The sequence below is a fragment of the Microtus oregoni genome, unplaced genomic scaffold (genome assembly GCF_018167655.1).
Source record: "Microtus oregoni isolate MIOR12 unplaced genomic scaffold, Mior012 000021F_ref0000039, whole genome shotgun sequence".
Classification (NCBI taxonomy): domain Eukaryota; kingdom Metazoa; phylum Chordata; class Mammalia; order Rodentia; family Cricetidae; genus Microtus; species Microtus oregoni.
Window position 1 is genome coordinate 21,914,543 of NW_024543080.1, and position 22,719 is coordinate 21,937,261.

Consider the following 22,719-nt stretch of genomic DNA (forward strand, 5'->3'; position numbering starts at 1 on the left):
CCCTCCAAAAGCATCAGGTAGGCATATGCAAGCAAACCATTCATACACATAAGATAAGAAAATAAGACATAGTTGGTGCTAGGAACTGGGTTGTTGCTGTGATAGGACTGACCATGCTGTTTGTTCTAGGTTTAAGGAAGACTTTGGGACTTTGAACTAGAAAAACAATTGCACACTTTAAGTGGGGTGGGCTATTGGGCCCTCCTAGTAGAAGCATGGGAGACAAGCATTGAAGACAGGTGCTGAGGGAAATTTGAACTATGGAGGCCCAGCTCAAGTTTCAGAGAAGAATAATATTAGTAAATGGCCTAGAGACCATTGTTACAGTATTTTGGCAAAGATGGGTGGCTATGTTTTGCCCTTATCCTGAAAACCTGCCTGAGGCTAAATTGAAGAATTTTGGATGAATGTCCTTTGATGTGGGATTTGCCTCTGTATGTTATGGATATGTTTTATTACTATTAGTTAATAAAGAAGCTTCTTTGGCCTACAGCAGGGCAGAATATAGCAAAGTGGGAAATCCAAGTAGAGATAGAGGAAAAAAGAAGGCAGAGTCAGGGAGACGCCATGTAGCTTCCCAAGAAGCAAGAAGTCACAAACCATGAGCTTCGTGGTAAAATAAAATAATAGAAATTGCTTAATTTAAGATGCAAGAGCTATCTAGAAATACACCTGAGCCATCAGCCAAGCAGTGTTGCAATTAACATAGTTTCTGTGTGATTATTCGGGTCTGGGCAATCAGGAAGCAAAAGCAGAATCTCCGTTTATGGTCCTTGGAGGAGATTTCAAACAACCTAGTATTGAGTGTGTCTTATGATGACCAGTGGCCACACATGTGTAGATTTACATTGAAAAGGAGCAAGAAGGGCAAGGAGAAATGCAGAATGTACAGTCTGAGGAGAAAAGGAGCACCAGGAAATGTAACGGAGCTAAATCCAGTGTTCACAGAGACTAAAAAGTTTAAAGAAAAGCCTAATGCTAAATGGAATAAAGGGAGTGATGACCTCTGGGCAAGAACCCACCCAACTAAGCCTCAAACTTGTGAACAGAAATAAAAGAAAGCCTTAAGCAGTGAAGGGAACCATCCACAATAGAAAACTGGAAAACAGGCAATTGGACAAGGGAACCAAGTTTCAGCTCCAAGCAACAGAACTTGGTAGCCTCAGCCTTATGGTTCTGGCTTTAGAGTCAAGGATACAAGAAAATAGATGTTGGAGATGCCAGAGCCTTGGAAGACCTGCAGAGGAGAGCTGCTAACAGGGAGTGGAACCAGTCCAAGAAAAAGAAGTGTGTTGCAGCCAACAAAGCTGAAAGAAGTTGGAGATCTGCAGAGCACTTTGACATCAGACATGGAGATGCAGAGTTTGGAATTTGCTCAGCTGATTCTCAGTCTTGCTTTGATCCAGTATTTCCTTCCTATGCTCCCTTTTCTCCCCCGTCAGTTGGCAATGTGCATCCTGTGTCATTGCATGTTGAAAGTATGTGATTTGCTTTATTTATTTTTATTTTATCGGAGGTTATAGTTAAGTGATTGCATGAATCACAGAAGAGACTTTGAACTTTAGACTTTTAAATAGTGTTGAGACTGTGATAGACTATGGGGATTCTGAAGCTTGACAGAATGCAGTTTTGCATTATGATATAGCTACAGTCCTATACGGACCAGGGAATGGAATAATTTGGTGTTTGAATAAGAATGACCCCCATAGGCTCACAAATTTTAATACTTGGTCACCAGGGAGTGACACTATTTGAAAGGATGAGAAGGTGTAGACTTGTTGGAGGAAGTACGTCACTGGGAGTGGGCTTTGAGGTCCCAAAAGCTCATGCCAGGCCCAGTCTCTCTCTGAATGCAGATCCAGATGTGAAACTCTCAACTACTTCTCCAGCACTATGCCTGCATGCATGCGGCTATGCCTCCCACCATGATGACAATGGGCTGAACCTCTGAGACTATAAGCAAGACCCTAACTAAATGCTTTCTTTTGTAAGAGTTGCCTTGGTCATAATGTCTCTTCATAGCAATAGGACAGTAACTAAACCACCCAGTGCATTCTTGGAGAACCACACCCTCTTGTCCCCCTTTTATAGGCAAGTTCCTTCAGTATGTGCTCCTCTGTCTTATTGGTGTGTCTACTGTTGGGGCACAGTTACCGGGAAAGCTATCTGGACTTTGATCCAGTGTTATCCTGTCACTGGGCAAGCCTTGCATTGGTATTTTCTTTGTAAATGGTGAGAAGTCCCAGGACTTTGTGAACATTAAAAATGAAAGACTTGTGAAATGCCTAAAGCATAAACCATGTATGATTATGCAGGAGCTTTGCATAGTCGTTTCTCTCCCTTCAAAGCTAGTGTGTACTCTCCCTCCACTGAGCTCCTAGAAACTTGCTCAGTTCAGCTAAGCATTGAGTTGTTTTAGGAAGCATGAATTCACATTTCTTAATAGGCCAGACAAGTATGAGGAAGAGGCAGAGAATCTGTAGTGCTTTTCCCGACGCTGTCTTCCCCACCCAGATCCCTGTGTTTGCACATTTAAACACGGGAGAAGAATTTCTGCACAAAGAAATGTATTTTCTTTAGCGGTTGTGTTCATCTCTAGAGGTTGTTGACAACTGGCCTTCCCCTCCTCCAAGCCCTCATTTGGATGTATCCTGGTGCTAGAACAGAGAAAGAGTTGAGGGGGGACTTGGGAAGAGATGGGAGAAGTACACTGGATTTCCAGGACCATGGGACAGCACACACAGACTCCAGGCACACAGAAATATGGGAGTATTTTACACACACATGTGCTAACTGAACATCAGCTTTGGTTCATTCTCATTGATTTTTAAATGTAATTTTCTTGACCAATTTTTAATATCTATCTACCTATCTATCCCTCATGTGTGTATCTGTGTGTCAGACACACACACACACACACACAGAGTGTGTGTATTCATAGAAATAACAGTTTTCTACAAGCTCATGCCCCATCTAAAGCAAGCAGCCTCCATTCAACTCTAGCCAATGTCACACACCAGATGAAACTTTGAATCTTTCCAAAGAAGCCTGAAATACAGACTTTTGTATTGAATCCTCAATGTTGGGTCAAACACTACATCCCAAAGTTCAGCTTATTCTGCACAGAAAAGATTTGATCATTTGCCAGTCAGGAGGACGAATAGTCCACTGTACAGTGGGGTGCTATGGATGATGGACAGCTCTGCCTGACATGTAAGTTTTATTGTCTGTGTGTCTTATTGTGCCACCACTCTGAGCTTCTGGGGTAAGGATTTATCCTCAGTACCATGTGCCTCCATCATAATCTTTTTTTTTTTTTATTTTTGAGACAGGGTTTCTCCGTAGCTTTTGGTTCCTGTCCAGGAACTAGCTCTTGTAGACCAGGCTGGCCTCGAACTCACAGAGATCCGCCTGCCTCTGCCTCCAGAGTGCTGGGATTAAAGGCGTGCGCCACCACCGCCTGGCCATCATAATCTTTTGATTGATTCATTTCTTTAAAGTTCTCTTGCTTAATCTGTGCGACTCAAGTGCACATATGATGGTCCGCATGGTACAGCCATTTCAGTTATGTGGCCTGCTCTCTTCAGAATCAGTCTTGTCGTCGATGCCTTGCAGACAGTAAGCAAGGGATAAGCTTGGCTCTGGAACTATTGAATAAGCCTGATCTGCTACCCAGAAAGTAGAGATTCAGCCCACGTTTGAGAATAAGGCTGAAGAACGTGTGAAATTGCAAGCACCTCCCTAGGAGACCCATCTGGGAATTAAGTTTGCAAGTCTGCTGTGACTGGCACCTTGTTCTCAGTCTTCCTTCTCAGTGCCAGCGGGACCTTTTGCCAACTTCCCAAAGCAAAGTGAAACGAAAAGGCAGAGACTAAAACTCCATCTGATTCTTGTGCTGGAAAGCAAAGTCTACCTGTGATCTTTTTACCTTTGAAATATCTGAGGATACCTAGAAAATAGTTATAATACCAACGGCAAACAGTTACAAGAATGCAAATGGCTAAAATTAAAGATGTGCGTGGGATGCAGAAATAGAATTAGAATCCTCCAACTGAACAAAGGGGACAGGTGGGGAGGGATGGGAGGCAGATACACTCAACATACAATCTACACTTGCACGAACGTATTCTTTTGCAGTACAGGACCATGTAGAATGAATATACACAAAGAGAACCCTAAAAAAAAAGAAGAAGCTTTAAAAACTGAATAAGGAACTTTCAAAGTGGAAGAATTCGTTTCTGTAATGATAAACTTCAGGGTAAGTTTCTCCAGTGTTATCATAGGGAGATCTTTCGGTTTCACTGACAGTTAATCAAAGCAACAGATATCTGCTCATCACCTTACTCAATCATGGTTAGGATTCTAAAAATTGATTCTGTAATTTAAGAAGAGCACACACTAGACTAGAAATACAGCTCACCAGGAAAAGAAAGGTGATTGCAGACAAGACTGATGATCTGGGTTCAAATCCTGCCCCCTCACATGGTGGAAGGAGAGAATGGCTCGTGACAGTTATTCTCTACCCTCCATACATGTCCTGTGTTATCCATATACAAATACACAAATGACAAATGTTAAATGAGTGTGTGATAAAAACAGCACATGCTCATTTGAAAGAATGAGCCAATATATATAAAGTTAAAGAGTTTTCTCCATATCCTTCTCCCCCTCCCTCAGCCATCCTACACCAAACCGTGATGACTGTTAATTTCACTCACTACCTTATTTCTGCCCACACCAAATACATACCTACCTATGTTTATATGTGTATCTCCCTCAACTACATACCTACCTATGTTTATGTGTGTATACCGCTCAAGTACATACCTACCAATGTTAGTGTGCTTTCCCTCAAGTAATACCTACCTATGTTTATGCGTGTATCCCCCTCAAGTACATACCTACCTGTGTTTATGTGTGTCCCCTCAAGAACATTTGTCATTATAATCTGTACTATTTTGACTTGATTTTTTTTTCCTTCCTGCTCACTAAGCTCACAGGCCGATTGGACTCATCTCTCTTAAGACCACTTATTTTTCTCATTCTTCATACACTCTGGCAACTTCCCACCCAAGAGCCATTAATATCTCCTCCGACTTCCCACCACACACTCTGCGGCAGCGAACAGCACCAGTTTAGGTTTGAATTTGCTTTTCCTTTTCTCAGGACTGTGGAAGCTGAAGTCGCTGCAGAGTCTGGATCTGTCATTCAACAGGATAGTTCACGTTGGGCCGTCTGATTTTCACAGCTGCCTGCAGCTGGAGAGCATCTATTTAAAGAGCAACAAGATAAGCACGATTCACCCTGAAGCCTTCCAGGGCCTCAAAAAATTACAGGTTCTAAAATCTTTCTTGTTACTGTCTTAACTCTACGGTCTTGTGACCAGTTAGATGAGAGGGCTGGTTTCTTGTGAGGGAATCTCCATGTGCAGGGCAATGGGCTGTTAATCAAAGTATGTGAGTCTATTTAAGAGATCCTAAAACACCCAAAATCTGTTGCTCAAAAATCAAAGACCACAACCGTGGGCACAAATGTACCAAGAATTCTCAGCAGCAAGAACTCACATTATGGGGCTGTAGATGTGGCTGGGTGGATAAAGGGCCTGCCTAGAATTCCACAAGCCCTAGGTTCGATCCCAAGCCTACACATATATTCTGGGGGTGGGGAGATAGAAGTGGAAGGCTCCTTAAGTTCCAGGTGGTAGCCACATACATATCAAGTTAAGGCCAGTTCGCTTGCAAGAGGCACCATCTAAAACTGAAAGAAAGAAATTGGCATATTATTTTTTTTCTAAACCAAATCAAATTCAACTCCAAGTTTCCATTTACCAGCTGGCAAGAAATTAAATGTGTTACTTACGAGTTTGAAACCAGCCTGGTCTACATAGGGAGATCCAGACCAGCCAGGGTCCCAGAATGAAACACTGTCTTAAACAAGCAAACAAATAAATAATATCACCTACCTAGGCTGCAAGGTCAGCCAGAGGTGCCAGGGCTCTTGCACGCACTGGAGTGTTTGGGAGGTCCTTCTGACCGCGGTGGCCGATGCTGGGGCGTCATCAGCCCAGGACCATGGGGTCGCTGCTGGCCAGGGACCCTGCAGCTTTCATAGCCAAAGACTCCATGGGCGGTAAGAATGACAGTGATAATAGTGCACCCACGTGCATCCCTTACCACAGGCCGCGCGTTATTCCAGCGGGGCATGTACGTCTCTTTTCAGAGCAGTGAGTCTTGCAAATTGTCTCCTTGACAGGACTGAAGCCGAGGAACCCCTGAGCCCCTTCTCCATGCCCTTCCCTTCAATGAAGACAGTGCAATGGCTCCTCTCAGTGGCCTTCAGACTTACCAGAGGGACCCCCAGTGAAGCTGAGAGACTCTTCAGTCTCCATCTTCAGAACACCTCCATCTCACAGGTGCGCACATGCGCACACACATACACACACACACACACACTCACTCACACACTCACACTCACACACACACACACACACTCACACTCACACACACACACACACACTCACACTCACACACACACACTCTTCTCTAGGTCACTGCTCTTCACTTAAAACAAAGTTGAACACACATGCAATTTTAAATGCTCCAGTGGCCAGACTTTAAAAATGAAACCGAGGGGCTGCAGAGATGGATCAGTGGTTAGCGCATGCACTACTCCTCAAGAAGACAGGAGTTCAAATCCCAGCACCCACATCAGGTGACTCACAACCTCCTGTATCTTCAACTCCAGGCCAAAGCTCTATAGGCACCCACACTCACCTGCACTCACTCTCATTAAAAATACTAAAACATAAATCCTCTTTAAAAGGGGAAATGAAGAGTTTCCCCGTAATAATGCACACTATTGAACCCAATATAATAGCTTTTATATTAATATTAATAGCTATAATATTATAGGTATAATTAGTATAAAATTATTAAGGTGGTATTTTGCATTCCATTTTTCAAAAAAAAAAAAACCACTTTCAACCTCTAGCATGTGCTTCCTGTCTCAGTATTTCGATGTTCAGTGGCCGCACGGGGCTAACATATTAGGCAGCCTGGCCAGAGACTGGGGGATGTTTCCCCAGCATTTCACAAGGGCTGTTAAAACAAGCCTCCACCTCTCCCTTTCACCTACGATGGCTCCCTGAACCCTCCTCGTGGAAGGGAGACTAAGGAAGCAGTAATGAGGTAGGGGGCAGAGTGCTTGGAATTCAGCCTCGAGGGAGGAAAAGAAGGGGAATTATTAGACCCTTGATGTTTTACCTGAAGCAAATCTGAAGGCACTTGTTCTCTTTAGCATCATGGTATTACCTTAACATCCAGGAGACACTGCTGCAGTCAGTGATAAACCTGTTATGTTAAAGTCTGTTTTGTGAGTTTTTGGAGTTTGGGACTGTGAATGTCCCCAAACTTGTTATTGTTTCTTACCACCTGGGCTTTTGACAGTTCTTGTACCTCCAGTTCCATGTTTAATGATGGTCCCTGTAATACCAGATGAGTGGTTAACTGGAAATTTAAGCATGACATCGGAGATATAGAGAAGCTGGTAAAGCAGATAGGAGAAAGAGGAAGAGGAGGAGTATATGGAGTTTTTGGTACAGGAGAGTTGAGTACGGTGATGAGACTTTTATTTTTCTGGAACTGAAAAAAGAGTGGCTGATCTTGGTGCCCTCTGGAACTTAAGGGAGCAGGGCCCTGTTTGAGTTACCATATACAAGAAAGTATCTTGAGCTGGAAGAGTAAAAGGTTTAAGATGGGATAGGTGAATCCAATGAGGAAGTCCCTTGAGCTTGGCAGCTGTTACAAGAATTACTTTAAAGGGGCCCTGCCATTTAGGGAAAAGGGGTGAGGAACATTGGTCTGGGAGAGAGAATAATACCTTATATCCTATTTTAATCTGTGGTGGGCATGAATTGGCACACGGTTGAGGTAATGAGTAGTCGGTAAAATCCCATAATAGGGAGAGAAGATGGGATAACAGTAGAGTAAGCAGGTGATCAGGAAGGGAAGAGGTTTTAGGTGAGAGGCCAGGGGTTAAGACTGGCCAACCATATGTGAGTTCAAAGGATGAGATGGAAAGGGGGCTTTTGGGGAGAGCCCTAAGCCTAAGAAGGGCCAGAGGCAAAAGTTTTACCCAGTCAAGGTGAAGCTCCTGTGACATCTTAACAAGAACGATTTTTAAGGAACAGTTAGTTCGTTCTCTCTTCCCTGAAGATTGAGGATGGTACGGGATATGAAAATGCCAGGGAATGTTAAGAGCCTTAGATAAAGTTTGAGGAACTGGGAACTAAACTCTGGGCCATTATCCAACTGAAGAGAGGTTGGGATTCCAAACCAGGGGATAATTTCTTGGAGAAGAGCATCAGAAACTGTCTGGGCCCTCTTTTAATGGTGGGAAACACTTAAATCCACCCAGATACGGTGTCCACCAAAACAGGAAATATTTAATTAATCTGACTGTGGGCATATGAGTAAAATCAAGCTGCTAGTCAGTTCCTGGAAGGGAGCTCCTGGCCTGGTGGTGGGAAAAGGGAAGCTACAATATTTGGTCTTGGGATTTGACTTTTGACAGATTTTACAAGAGGCAGTGATAGCTTTTAAGAACTCTAAGTCCTCAGAGGTGGGTTGGAGGTGAGCCTTGACAAAATGAAGCAGAGCTTTGCTATTAGGATTAAAGAGATGATGTAGGTAGGACAGAATTTGTTGGGTGTCAGGGGGTATCTGCGAAAATGAGGGCTGTACTGTATGAACCCCCTTAGGTGAGGTAGGTTTGGGCTCTGAAATGCTGCTGTTCTAGCTGCTTGGTCAGTTAGTTATTTCCCTTGGAAATAATGGAACTGTCAGTCTGATGAGATTGACAGTGAATAACTCCTATAGCTTTTGGGGAGATGGGAGGCTTTTAACAGATCCTTAATGTAACCTGAGTTAGTTATAGATCCTCCTTTCATCATAAGAAACCCACTCTCATTCCAGATAGCTGCGTGGAACAGGAGGATATGAAAGGCATATTTGAAATCTTTGTACCAGGTATAAGTGGCCTGGGACAGTATTCCCTCCTGTACGTGTGAGGGGTGGGGTAGTAAGTACTCTAAAGTTTCTATGCAGGAATGAGACGGGGAATAATAAATGTTTGGTTGAGGTAGGAGATTTGAGATATTTAGGGGTGGGCAGGATTGGAAAGTGAGTGTGGCATCTTCTACTAGTACCACCTGGAGGGAAAGAACTCGGGAAGGGGGTAATGTTTGTAAGCCTTTGTAAGTAAAGATATGGGACAGATTGTGGTGGGAGAAGACAGTGGTGGGTGACCCAAAAGTTAGTTTCGTTGACTCACGAATAAGAAGCTCAATGGCCGCTAAAGCATGTATGCAGGGTGCCTAGCCCTGAGTGGTGAAGTACAGCTTCTTTGACAGGTATGCTACAGGTGCAAAGGAAGGTCCCAGCTGATGTCCTAGGACCCCAAGGGCATATTTCTTCTTCTCTGTTACATAGAGGGAGAAGGGACGAATTAAATCTGGGAGATGAAGAGCTAGGGCCTGGATAAGGGCTTGCTGGAGTCTCTGGAAGGGTTTAGTAATGGGATGGAGAAGGGGCTCATGCAGAGAGCCAAAAGCTGCCTCATATAAGGGGTGGGCAAGGAGAGAACAAGAAGAGATCCAGGAACGCAGGAAGCCAGCTACTCCTAGGAATGATAAAAACTCTTCTTTTGTAGAAGGAACTTCAAGGGACTGAATTAGCTTTTTTGTTTAGGGTAATAGCTTTTTGGTTGGGGTAATAGTTAATCCCAAGTAAATGAACTGAGAGGTAGACAGTTAGGCATTGGAGGGTGAGATTCTATAGGCCTTTTTGGACCGAAAATTTAAAAAAGCAGAGGTATCAGTTTTAATGATCTCCAATGAAAGACTGCAAAGTAAAATATCACCTACATACTGTATGAGTTTAGATTTGGGGAGAAACAGTGAGAGTAGATCAGAAGCTAAAGCCTGACCAATAGATGTGGGCTGTTCCGGAATCCCTGGGGAAGGATGGTCCAAGTGAGTTGTGTGGAGAGGTGAGTGTCAGGGTCAGTCTAGGTGAAGGCAAAGATATTTTAAGATTGATAACTGAAAGGAATAGAGAAAAAAGCATCCTTGATCTAGAACTGGGAAGTAGGAGGTTCCTGGAAGGATAGTGGAAAGAAGTGTGTTAGGGTTTGGCACTGTAGGATGAAGAGGGACCACTGCGGAGTTAATGAGCCAGAGGTCTTAAATGAGGCAATAGGTTCTGTTAGGTTTTTTAACTGCAAGTATAGGAGTGTTAAATGGAGAAGAAGTGGGGTGAAGTAACTTTTTTCTTAGAAGGTCAGAGATAATAGGCTTAAGTTCCCTAAGGCTTTGGAAAGAGAGGGAATACTGAGCTTGGTAATGTACTTAGTAGGGTCTTATAACTGGATAACATTTGGAGGAATGGTGTTTAACAACAGAGGGGTTTTGTGTCCCAGACTTGGGGGTTCATCTGAGAGGCTGGTAGAGGAAAAGACACATTGGAGCTGGGAGATTGGGAGGCTAGAGGGAGGAGGAGGGGAGCTGTTGGCGAGTCTGGGGTAATATGAATGGAAGGAACAAATGAAATGGAAATTCCTACTTTTGTTAAAATATCTCTTCCCATAAGAGGTACCAGGCAGATTAGCATGACTAAAAATGAATGAGTGAGAGAAATACCCCTAAAACACAGTTAAGTGGTGGGGTCTGCTGAGGGAGATAAGGCTGTCTCCCTGCCCTGACAATAGGGGAACTAGAAGGAGAGGTAGGCCCCCAGAATTCCCTCAGTACCAAGTATGTGGCTCAGGTGTCCAAGAGAAAGATGGGCCATCCTGATACCATGATGTTTACCCATGGCTCCCTGTTACAGATAGTGGTTGTGGTCAGGTCAAAGGAGCCGAGGCAGCCTCACTTATCCATGGCCAGACCTAGAAGATCAACTGGGGAATTTTCTGGGTTTGATGTCTCCATGCAACAATGTACAGTGTCCTTCCCTATGGCATCTTGGACAAGGTCTTGCAGGACCAAGATGAGGATTAGGGCATGCTCAGGCCCAGTGACCAGTTCTACCACATTTGAAACACAGGCCTGGTGGTTCTTGAGCCCCGGGCGCCATGGGAGCAGCACGGATGGCACTGATTGGTTTGGTCTGTCACCTCGGCTGGTCGCAGGGCTGTGGCTAGCACATGACAGTGATTGGAGGCTTTGTCGTCCCTTGCATGGTACACCTTAAAAGCCAACTCTAAGACTTCTGCCTGTGGGATCTAGGGGCCTTTCTCCAAATGTCTAAGTTTAGCCTTAATGTCAGGGTAGCACTGAAAAAGAATGAGTCACGAATAGCTGTCTGCCTTCCGTGGTTTCTGGATCTAAGTTAGTATATTGTAGCAGGGCTTTAGTGAGGCGTTCCAAAAAATGCAGAAGGATTTTCCTTCGTATCTTGAATGTCCTCTGAGAGCTTAGTATAGTTTACTGGCTTGAGGGCAGCCTTCCAGAGACCTGCCAGGAGGCAAGTCAAAAACCAGTCCCTAGCTAAAATCCCACCTGGAGTGTTAGAGTACCAGTGAGGTTTCTGCCCCTGGAGGGTGTGTTGCATGTGTTTGGTGAATATTGTCTGCCAGTAGTCTGGCCTGTTCCCAAACTTGCCTGCACTCTTCAGGAAGTAGGTTATTAGATAGGATCATATAGATATCATGAAAGGTGAGACTATAAGACTGGGTAATATATTGGAATTGCTTTATGAAAGTGATAGAAGTAAACATATAGATCCCCAGTTTTTGTTCTATATGGGAGAATTCTGAGAGGGAGAAAGGAACATGTACCCTAAGGAATCTATCTACACTGGCCACCTCTCGCAATGGGAGAACTGCAGCCAACTTGGCTTGGTCAGGGTTGAGTTCCATAGCAGCACATAAGTGTGTGAGAAGAGGGGTAAAGGTGGGTGCCAGAGCTGGGTGGCTGCTGAGGCCAGGCATCTGAGAGGAATGATGGTCCAGCAGGGCTGAGGAGTAGTTAGTGGGGGAAGAGAGAGAGCTGAGCAGGGCAAAGGAGCAGAAGGATCTGTCTGCTGAGGTGGGGAAGTGTGGACTTCTTAGTGGGGTCCAGAGGAGTAGCTGAAGGAATGGGGGTAGGGGCTGAAGGAACGGGGGTAGGAATTGAAGGAACAGGGGTAGCTGCCCGCTGAGGTCAAAAAGGCAGGGGTTTGTTAGCTGGGTCCAGCGTGGAAGTGGAGGGTTCTTCCAGTACAGATGGCATAGCCAGGAACAGGTGAGCAGGTAAACAACTTGCAAGGACAGAGGGCTGAGGCTTAGAGCTTAGATAGTGAAAGGCTTAGATATAAGGAAAGTCCTTCCACTTGCCTGTGCACTGACAGTAGTTAGAAAGCTCCCGTTAAATATTAGGATCAAAGGTGCCGTTAAGCGGCCACTTTAGATTGTTATCTAAATTGTAACGAGGCCAATTTTTGAACAAAGATGGACAAGTGTGGGAATCTGTAAGTAGGACATTAAGGCCTGGGGTTTTAGGGCCTCTAAAAGGCATCCTGGGGTGGGGGGGGGGGATGGATTGATGACTTGGAAGGCTTGCTACCCGTAGTTGAAACTGTGAAAACCCCCGAAATTGGTGACACCACAAGGCCCATAGGAAGACGTCTCTCCTCTATAGGTAGGGGTGTAAATTGGCAGTGAACACTGTAGGGCCTGTAGGAATGCGTTCTCTTCATACAGGCGGGGTGCTAAAGCCTGGCTGGATCTGGCCAGAGTGACTCGGAAGCCAGAGAGGCCAGAGGTTGCTTCAAGTGACATTTCATGGTGTGTGTGTGTGGGGGGGGGGGGATAAGAAAGGAAAAAGAAAAAAAAGAAAACTCTGAGGAACCCTGGGCCCCCAGTCATGGAAGGGCTGACCCCAGGTAGTCCAAACATGATTTTAGCAAGGGAAGCAATCTAGAGATGAATGTCAGTGAAGGGCTCAACCGTAGCCATAAAGACCATGGTTGGTGGCTGTCCCCTGTCCCCCATTTCTAGGAACACCAGATTTCTGGGAGCTCAACAGTCAATTCCTTGGGTTCAGAGAAACGGTTAAGTTGACCAGATGGGGGATACTCAACAATTGAAGCTAGTGGTGTGCATAGAAATTACGCTCAGGCAGATGGAGCACGTGGTTGTTGTAAAAAAAATACCCGGTTCCGTATCCTGACCCCAGGAGAGGGGCTTGGGGCAGGAGAGCCTCCCGAGTCTCATGGCACCAATGAAATCACCTGGCGTGAGTGAGAAGGAAATGTGGAACACGCAACAAACCCGCTTAGGAGTTTATTAGAGGAGGCGTGCACAGGCCTGGGGACGTCAGTGTGCAGAAAGAGAGAGAGAGAGAGAGAGGAAGATGGCGCATCCAGCTTTTAAAAGCTGCCTAGCACATGCACACAGGGGGTTAACATGGCTACATCATAGGCAGATGACGGGCTCACATATGTGCGCAAGGGCTTAGCAGAGTCATATGTAGATGATGTAATCCATGCCACACGTGGGTCATGCAGGGCCCTTTAATATCCCCAGGGGCCATTAGGCACTTCTGCCTGAGGGCTTGTCTGTACCTGCATGACCCCTAGAACCCGGAAGTATCGCCTTATTGTGGCTGAAATCATTGCACATACCATGCCTGACTGTTTCCCAGTGCTAAGCTGAGGGCATTTTAAGCACCTATGAATAAACAGTGGTGTCCACAATGGGCAATGCTCCCAAGGGACCGAGTCAGTGGTCTATTGCTATACCATGACTTACCACAGCTATTTAGCTTAAAACCATGTATCTATCGCCTCACAATGTCTGTGGGGCAGGGATTTCGACATGCCTTAGCTGGGCCCTCTACCTCATGGTCACTCAAGAGACTGCACTGCTGCCCTGACTGGAGTCTCACCTGAAAGCCCCACTGTAGAGAACAGACACCTCAGCCGGGCAGGCAGGAGTTGCTTCCTGATTGGGCTGTTGGACCTGAGCTCTTTTCCACTGTTGATTTAAGCCTACCCTCAGGTTGCTGCCCTGAAGCCTTCTCCACCAGGCTAGTCATGATGTGGCATCTTGCTCGAGAGGTAGCAGTCCCTCTGGTATTCACTACTCTGCATAAGAAAAGTGTTCAGTTTCATGGAATGTCATCAGAAAGCAGCAATCCCATTGCTGTGGCTGGCAGAGTCACTTGGATAGAAACCAAATCGCCTGTCCTGCCTGCACTGGAGAGAAGCGATGGTTTAAGGGCCTGAATACCAAAAGGTAGGATAGTGGGGGACCACTCTGGAGTCTGTCTGCCATGTAACTAGAGCAGAAGAGTCCACTTCACATGACGCGCTCTCCACTTTGCTGGCGAGAGATCAGCAGATTGTGAAGGAGCCTTAACCAGTGTGCACTGGTTGCGGGTACATCTGTGTGCGGAATTTGTCATGCGTGTTGCTCTCCTGTGCATTTTATTGTACTTGAGGAGTCTTTGAAGTTTGAGGTTTAAAAAAAAATTAGCAAAGGCAAGCTATAAATCAGCTCTGAGCATGTTTGGTATACAGCCATAGTCCCCGACTGATCAGAACTGGGAATACTCAGAGGTCCCTGCTCAGCATCCCCTTCTGTGTGGTTGGCAATAACTCCAAACACTGGCTGTGACCATGATGAAGATGTTCGGCATCGCGATGGTTGGCTTTTTCCCTCCGGAAGATGGATTTCACATTCACACTGCTGTTTCTCTTCCCGTGGGGGCACCTTCCCGGAAGCCAGATCGATTTTTTTTTTAAGCATAAATCAATCAGCATACTTAAACAGGATGAAGTAAGTTTCACTGACAGTCCAGATTAGCTTTTATTTTCTTAATCTTCTCTCCTTCTTCTTAGATACAATGATTTGTGCAGCAACACTCTGCCTGTCTTCCGGCCATCCCGGAATATATGCACTTTTCAAACGCCATAGAATGGGGCTAAGTAACAATTCTGTTTCCATCTTTTCTCAGAAAGTATTCTTCCTGAATTATTCCATCCATTTTCTTTTCTCCAGACTGACTTTTAGTCCTATGATTTTTAATTTAAAAAGTGCTAGGATGTAATACACCAGAAAGAAAATAGCTACTCAAAAAATGTGACATTAACTCAGTGTGACGCTGAGAACAGGCACCAGTGGGGGAAAGGTTCTGTCCCTGGACCACACCAAGCCCAAGTAAAATGCTTTCCCTCCTTATCCAGGCCTCCTGCTTGCTGGTTCCAGGAGCCTTTCCTGAGAGTCAGGACTGCTTAGAGGCTCTACACAGGAGAACAACGGTCATTCAGTTCATGAAAAACTCGATTCTATTTCTAGTGATTCTGTGGTGAAGTTTTTTTTTTTTTTTTGGTTGTTAGACTTACCTCATTTTAGGGATTTGTATAATGTAATATGTTTATTTAGAAATTGGCCTTGATCAAGGAGCTGAGCGAAGAAGGTTGCCATGAGTTCGAGGCCAGCCTGGATTACATAGTGAAAATTGGACCGTTCTTGGGGACTGGAGAGAAAATGTTGTCCTTCCTAGTTTTTTCCCATGTCCTCTTTAGTTAAAACAAGGTTGGCGTTTTCTGTTTTCCGGTTTCCAGTTCTGTTGTTAACACCTATGTTCTCCAAATGTCTCCTTCACACTAATGTGGTAGCTCAGAGAGGGTGTGTTTTGAAGTGAAGACACACAGCCAGGAGGCCAGAAAGCATTGCAACTCTGTCATTTAATTCTTCAGCATCTCCATTTACAGTTGTCCCCATTGTCTGGGACCGAGTCTTGTGTAGCTTGGGATGGTCTCAAACTCAGTATTCTGTCTGACTGGTCTCTTCTGTCCTCCTGTTTCTACCTCCTAAGCGCTGGGACTGCAGAGCACCACCACATCTGATTTACGGTTTCCATTATTCCTGAGTGCCCATTCTAATCCAGACCCCTGTACCAAGGACATTCTGTATGGGATACACTGTGTGAAGGGGAGCTGCGGAAGATGCTGGGGGAATCTGAGAAAACATATACAGAGGCTCAGCAGAATATCTGGTGGGCAACGCTGTAGCCAGAGCCGTACCTAACATAACTTCCCCTGCTGGATCGTGCATTGCCGTGCCCGGCTCTAGCACACCCTGGCCTGTCACTTGAGCAGCTGAGTGATTTCTATCCCCTGGTTCTCCATACATTTCTCTTTTAGGTGGAGAGGGGGTGTGGATGTTCAAGACAGGGTTTTGCGGTAGTTCTGACTGTCCTGGAACTTGCTCTGTAGACCAGGCTGGCCTCAAATTTACAGAGATCCACCTGCCTCTGCCTCCCAGGTGTGTCAGGGACCATGCTTTGACAAGTGGACCACTTTACCAGCGTAGGGGATTGGGGATGAGAAAAGTTAGCAAAGGGTACCAAGACGCAAGTGAAAATAATAAAACAAAAAACATAGGATAGTACCAGGAGGGAGTTCCAGTAAATACTGAAATTCCCATGTTTAATTTTCCATACACTTTCTACCAATACCACAGGGGAAGAAGACAGAAGACTGCTTTAACATGATACAAAGGACAACCAGAACAGTTGTTTGCTTCAATACTTTGTGACATCAAGTCAATAGCATTCTGTTGTTTAGGCAGTGAACCCACCCTAGACCAAGTCTCCTGAAGGCAGCCGCTCCCTAGGTCAAACCTTCTATCTCAAAGAAAGAGCAGAACTAGGCTTGAATATTCTGACCATCGGTCAGGGTGGAGTGGATCTACCTGTATGGGGCATCTTAATGTAAAAGACCAACTAACCACACCCTAGGTCAGGGTGTGTAGCCACCCTTGTAGTCAACAACTTTGAACAACCTCAGATCTCTGACCTGCAGACAAGGTGGAAATAGGCTCACATTTTTGGGCCTCCACACGGGTGCTGGGATTAACGGGGAACACTCCCCCTGCCCAGCTCTGCATTTCTAAGTGTGCAGGAGAGGCGAGTCATCTTTCAGGTTCTGAACAGCCACAAATGCACAAAGAACCGTGTGCTACTCTCAGAGATTTAACCACACACAATTCTCCTGTGTCTCGTGGTCTCATGGTTCACATCCTTTGCTATTTCCAAGATGATGATATTTTGAGAAATTCATGACCTGGATCCAGTTCTGAGCAATGATAGCACGTGAGTCTAGGGTTTACAGTAGGTTATATGGTAAATAAAGATGAAATGCTTGGACGTCGAAAAGGCTTTTGCAAGTTGCATCTAACCCATGGACGATGCTGGGTGGTGGTCTCACGGAAAGCATCTAACCCATGGACGACGCTGGGTGGTGGTCTCATGGAAAGCATCTAACCCATGGACAACGCTGGGTGGTGGTCTCACGGAAAGCATCTAACCCATGGACGATGCTGGGCGGTGGTCTCACAAAAAGCAAACAGTTGCCGAGACGCAGAGGCTTTGTGGGCAGGGCAGGGATTTAAACCCAGTGTTCGCTGACTTTCATGCCAGGCTTGAACTTGCATTGCTTTTGTAGAGCTAGAAATATCTCTGTGTTAACTCCTTGTAGCTTTTCCCCTCACTGTCTTTGTGCACAGCCTGACCCACATTTGCTTCTGTTGGAGCAGGTGGTAGACCTCAGAAGCAACGCCCTGACCGCCCTGGCACCCATTGTGACCATTGCTCTGGAATTACCCCACCTGGAACTTGACTTGGCTGATAACCAGTGGCGGTGTAACGATAGCAGTGCCAGCCTTCAGAATGTCACCTCTGCATCCTGGAGGGAGATGTGGGATGCCATCTGCAACACGGCTGTGGGTGAGTGGGTGGCGTCATTTGGCCTGGAAAAGCATATAAGAAGGCAACCTCCTTAAAAGGAGCGACAGTCTCTCAAAAGACAGGGATGCTGGTCCCCACCCCATTCAGCCTTGGGCTGCGGCAAAGGACAGTCCTAACACTTAAAACCCTTTTCCTTGGCTTCTGACAGTTTCTTTTCACGTGATCAAAGAAACATTGAAATGAAACAGTTCTTTAGCTAGAGAAGAATTTTGCCTGGAAGCCCCCAAAATGTCACAAAGTTCACCCCAATTCTTAATGATTGATTAAAGAAGGGGTTTTTAGCATCATTCTAAATGCTTACTAACTTCTAAAATGTGACTCTCTGAGTTCAGAAGACAAGCACACGGATTTCAAAAGTAAAGTTTCATTTGATGTGATCCTCGTCCCTTCCCTTTGATGTGATCCTCGTCCCTCCCCACCAACAGATGACACCAGTGAGGCGGGACAATCTGGGCAGGTTTTAATCCCCCTGCTATCCTCACTAGCCTGAAAACGAGATTCAGGACCAAACGGCCTGGAATCTGACTGCTTTGGGCTTGCCATTAAAGCGGTGTCATGGCCATGGCTACTGAGTGTAGAAGATATCCATGAAGAGCAGAAGGAAGTCATAAGCCAGGACTGGCATTCTGAGTGTATAAGGCAGAAGAAGAAAGTGGGGGTTTTACTGCTTAGCTAAACTGGAGAATGGTAAGGAACTAGTATTTCAACCTACAACAAGTAGGTCAGAAGCAGATACCATAGAGGGTTTATAGAATGTTCTAGCAAATGCAAAGTAGCTGAGGGTTTGGAGGAAGGAGAAGCCTTGTGTCAGCTCTCCCATCTGGTTGCTTTACTTGTGGGTAGTCGTTGGGCAGGACATAACCAACCTCTGGACCTATGAGAAACAGGCCCATGTCTCACAGAGCCACTGTGGGCAATGAACAGGAATAAACACGTGAATGAATACATGAAAATTACCTGTTACCTGATACATGCTTGAAAACCTAGCTAGCTAAAGTTTGAGTGTTCACAGACTCTCTGAAACCTGGTGTCTTATTCCAACATCTGATCAGTGTGTTTTTCCATTTCCCTCTTGCAGAAAATGAGAAACCATATTTGGAGACCCCTCAGATCAGAATTTCCAGGGAAACACACCTTCCTGCTACTCCGAGTGACACGAAAAGCCTCATGCAGAGCAAAGCAGAGAAGCCCCAGGAAAGAGTGGATGTTCACCTTTCCACTCTGGAGCAGGCAGCCCAGGTGGGCTACGATGGCCTCAAGGAGACACAGCCACAGCCCCCCACAGGACTCAGAGACTCTGGGGATGATGATGTCACTGACAGGAAGGACGACGATTCTCCAAACCTCGTCCTGGCCATCTGCCTGTCGGTGTGCATCACATTCGTGGTGGCTTTCTGCCTGGGTGCCTTCATGAGGCCTGAGATTGACAGACTGTGTTTAAAATGCTGCCTGAACAAAAAGTCTGGCTCAGGAGATGCCTATTCAAATGAGGGCTTCTATGATGAAGTTGAAATTTCCCTACCTGAACAGCACCAAGGGACAGAACCATGCCAAGCATCGCACCAGCTAAAGCTTTATGAGAGCGAGAACCCTTCGTGGGCAACAGAGCCAATGCCATATGATATTGTCATGCCAGAAAGGGTACCGGGGAGTGGCAGAATGGATCTCAGTCATCAACAGAACCCGGTGCAACTCGAGGACAACACTGGGGCAAGAAGCAGAGATGGCAATGGGCTTCCGTGTGGCCGTGTAGCCCACTCTGCTCTCTATGGACTTCCAAAGGCTGGTATTCACGAGCTGATTTCAGCGGCGCAGGATCACTATGAAGAATTACATTATGACACGGTGGTGGACCAGGAATCTTCTCTCTACGAGGATGTGACAGATAGGTCTTCCATTTCTAGCTCTCTGGAAGTTATCCCCGGCTCCACCGATGGTGAATGGGATGAATTGTGCCTGTCACAGTCAAGAAATGTTGTGGCTCCCGTCTCCAAAACTCTAGCACCTACAAATACACAGGGCTCTGGGGAGAGTAAGGAAAGGGGGTGCCCTGAACCTTTGGGAGCTATGGGCTCACCGATGGAGTCTTCCGAGGAAAGACAGGCGAGCAATTTCGTTAGGGGGATGGCCACATGGGAGCCAAGCTTCCAGAAAGCCGATGCTGAGGAAAGGGTTTCCGATGTCTATGATGAGGTCCTACACCATAACCCAAGAGATGTAGACCCGCCCTCCCTTGTGCCGAGATGGACCAGTGACCCTCATGCCACACCTACCACCGAGGAGCCTGAGCCAAGAGATGCCCCTTTTGACTCTCCTTATGACTTGGTGGCCAATTACGATTCTGACTCTGACGAGGGCTCCTTGTTTACCCTTAGTTCTGAGGATTCTGAGAACCCAAGAAGTTTGTCTGAAGGACAGGCTTCTGTGGAGAATGTGGGGGCCAGTCAGCCCCTGCCTAGCAGGAACTTGGGAGACTATCAGGATGATATGACATCAGCAGAAAGTGATAAGGACATCACCCCACAGATGATTCTGGAGATGTATGAAATCCAGGACGCTCTCTTTGGAAACCTCTTCATTTCTGCTCCAGACTCGTTTGTGTGAGATGGACCTGGGAAGAGATTCGAACTCCATTCTCCCTGAGAATATAGCAACTTTGACCCAACCCCTGGGTCAGAAGCTATCACACCAGGAGACCCCGGACATCTTTGTATGTGATGGTGACATAGGACCCCAGTTGGAGGCAGTAGACTGGCCTTAGAGACCTGGAATTCCCAAACGCGGGTCCTTCACCATCACCACCACAGTCTGCTGGAGATCCCTCAGCTCCCGAGGAGCCTGCCACCTAAGAGAAGTAAGCATTGGTAAACAGCCCCCTTTTATGACCTGGGGATAAAGCTCTGTTGGTGGAGTGTAGAATCCAGGACTCACCATGCACGAAGTCCTGGATTCAATCCCCTGCACTGTACAAACTGGGCACAGTGGCCCGCACCGTCCTTCCAGCTCTCAGGAGATAGAGACAGGAAACACCAGGGTTTTTCAGGATGGGTAACAGAGTGTTCTGGCAAATGCGAGCCCTATTGCTCCAACAATCAGCTTGAGACAGCTGCCAGATCCTCATGACAAGGCCTAGTCCCCACTCAGACTCTGGCTCACATCCCCCAACTGCAGTTGCCCGGATCCACATGGATCATCCTGGAACCTGAAAGTCATCGTTTTCCTTCACAAGTGTGCTTTCCCAAAGTCACTTTTTGAGTCACCATTATCACGGTGTCAACCCAGTAAATTCATTCACAGTTGTCTTACTCTTGATGTCTCTTATTTCCTGCATCTGCGCAGATGTTAAACAGGAGCGCCGTCTGAGCTCCTGGCTGTCTGTGTGGGGAGACAGTTGGCAGGCAGTCTGGACCGGGGCTAGACAATTTTCATTGAATTAGGGTTTGCATAGAAGACGAAAAGAGATGAAGTTTGGAGGGAAGACACCAAGAGTCTCCCTGTCCACCTCATGGCATCACTGCTGGTCCTCAGGGTTCTAGCTTCTCAGTCGCTCTCACAGAGGCCCAGGACCTGACTCTCCAGTCTTCTCAGTCCGCTCACCTTCCTCTGTGAGAGTTCTCAGGTGTCGGAGCTTCTGAAGGCCACCTACCTCTCTGCTAGCCTTACTTATTTCTACAAGTCTGGCTCTGAAATCTTTTCAAGATTTTATGCTCGCTTCCAGTTGCCTATCTCGTTTTAAGGTAAATGTATTCATACTGAAGCCTAATCTGTCCCCTCATCCCTGCCACATACCAGATCTGGTCCTCACTGCTCACACAAGGGCTCCTCCATTCAGATATCTAAGGATTATTCTTTTGACATTTATCTCTATGTTCCCCATATGTAACTTCTTTGTCATTAGGTACAGCCAGTTGAAGGCCCTAGAGATCCGTCAAGTCTATTCCACCTTTCCTGTCCATTCTGTCACAATTTTATCCCTTACTTGGTCATTCCCACAAGGTTGGTCACAACAACACACATCACACAAACTGCCTCCTCCAAATCCTGTATTAGCCAAGAGTCTCCAAGGAAACAGAACCAATATGGTGCCTAGAGACAGAAGGAACGGTTTTACTGTGGGAAACTGACACCCACGAGGATAGAGGCATGGAAGTCCCACAATCTGTTCTGTCCAAGCTGGTGCCCATGCAAGGTAGCAATACAGTCCCATCCAAACAATGCAAGTTAAGAGAATGTGCATCTGATGTTGCAAATCCCAGTCTGAGCCCAAAGCCTTAAGAACCAGGAGCATTGACGTCTGAGTGAAGTGGGAAGATGGTGGCCCCTAAGTATGATAGAGACTTTCTAGTCTCACGTGGGCTTAACTCAGTGGTCAGGGTCCCAGTCACTAAAACCTCTACAGAACCAGTGATATTCCAGGTTCTTTGGTGGTGCAAACGCAAAGGGTCAATTTCACAAATAATGAAGGGTAACTTCAAGTCAACAAGGAGCTTTATTATAGCGAGAAAGCATGTAAAGAAAGTGAAGGGTCTTTGTCCTGGAGTTAGAAGATTCTTGACTAAAGAAGTCCGTAAGTCCTTGAAATGACAGGGCTGAGAACTAAGGAGACGTGGACTGGTCAGCGCAGCTGGCCCATAGATCCTCACAGAGTGTCCTTTCGTCTCTCCACCCTGGTGACTGGGCTGAGATTCTGGTACAAGTCTTCAAGGGCCAGTGAAGTATCTCTTCGTGCCTACCTTCCAGACAGCTGTATTCATTAGGTTGCTCTGCTATAGAAGAATACCTAAATGACCTAGGACATGAACCAAACCAATGTCTCCTGGCCAAAACATGTCTGGCATTTTCAGCCAGGACAAAATAGCCATAGAACCAAGGCCATCCCTGACTCCTGACCAGGAAAGAACAGGTTGATTTTGGAGGTACCCACCCTT

At 46.1% G+C, this 22,719-nt stretch overlaps 1 protein-coding gene across 1 annotated transcript in view; it reads left to right on the forward strand.

Moving 5' to 3' along the window:
• Window positions 1–21,141, forward strand: part of Lrrc66 (leucine rich repeat containing 66) — a 38,236-nt gene extending 17,095 nt beyond the window's left edge. Inside the window, 5 exon segments of the mRNA XM_041671233.1 lie at window positions 5,167–5,336; window positions 17,581–17,770; window positions 18,870–20,391; window positions 20,393–20,545; window positions 20,547–21,141. Coding sequence (XP_041527167.1) covers window positions 5,167–5,336; window positions 17,581–17,770; window positions 18,870–20,391; window positions 20,393–20,545; window positions 20,547–20,640 — 2,129 coding nt within the window. The 3' untranslated portion in view covers window positions 20,641–21,141.
• The last annotated feature ends 1,578 nt before the right edge of the window (window positions 21,142–22,719 follow it).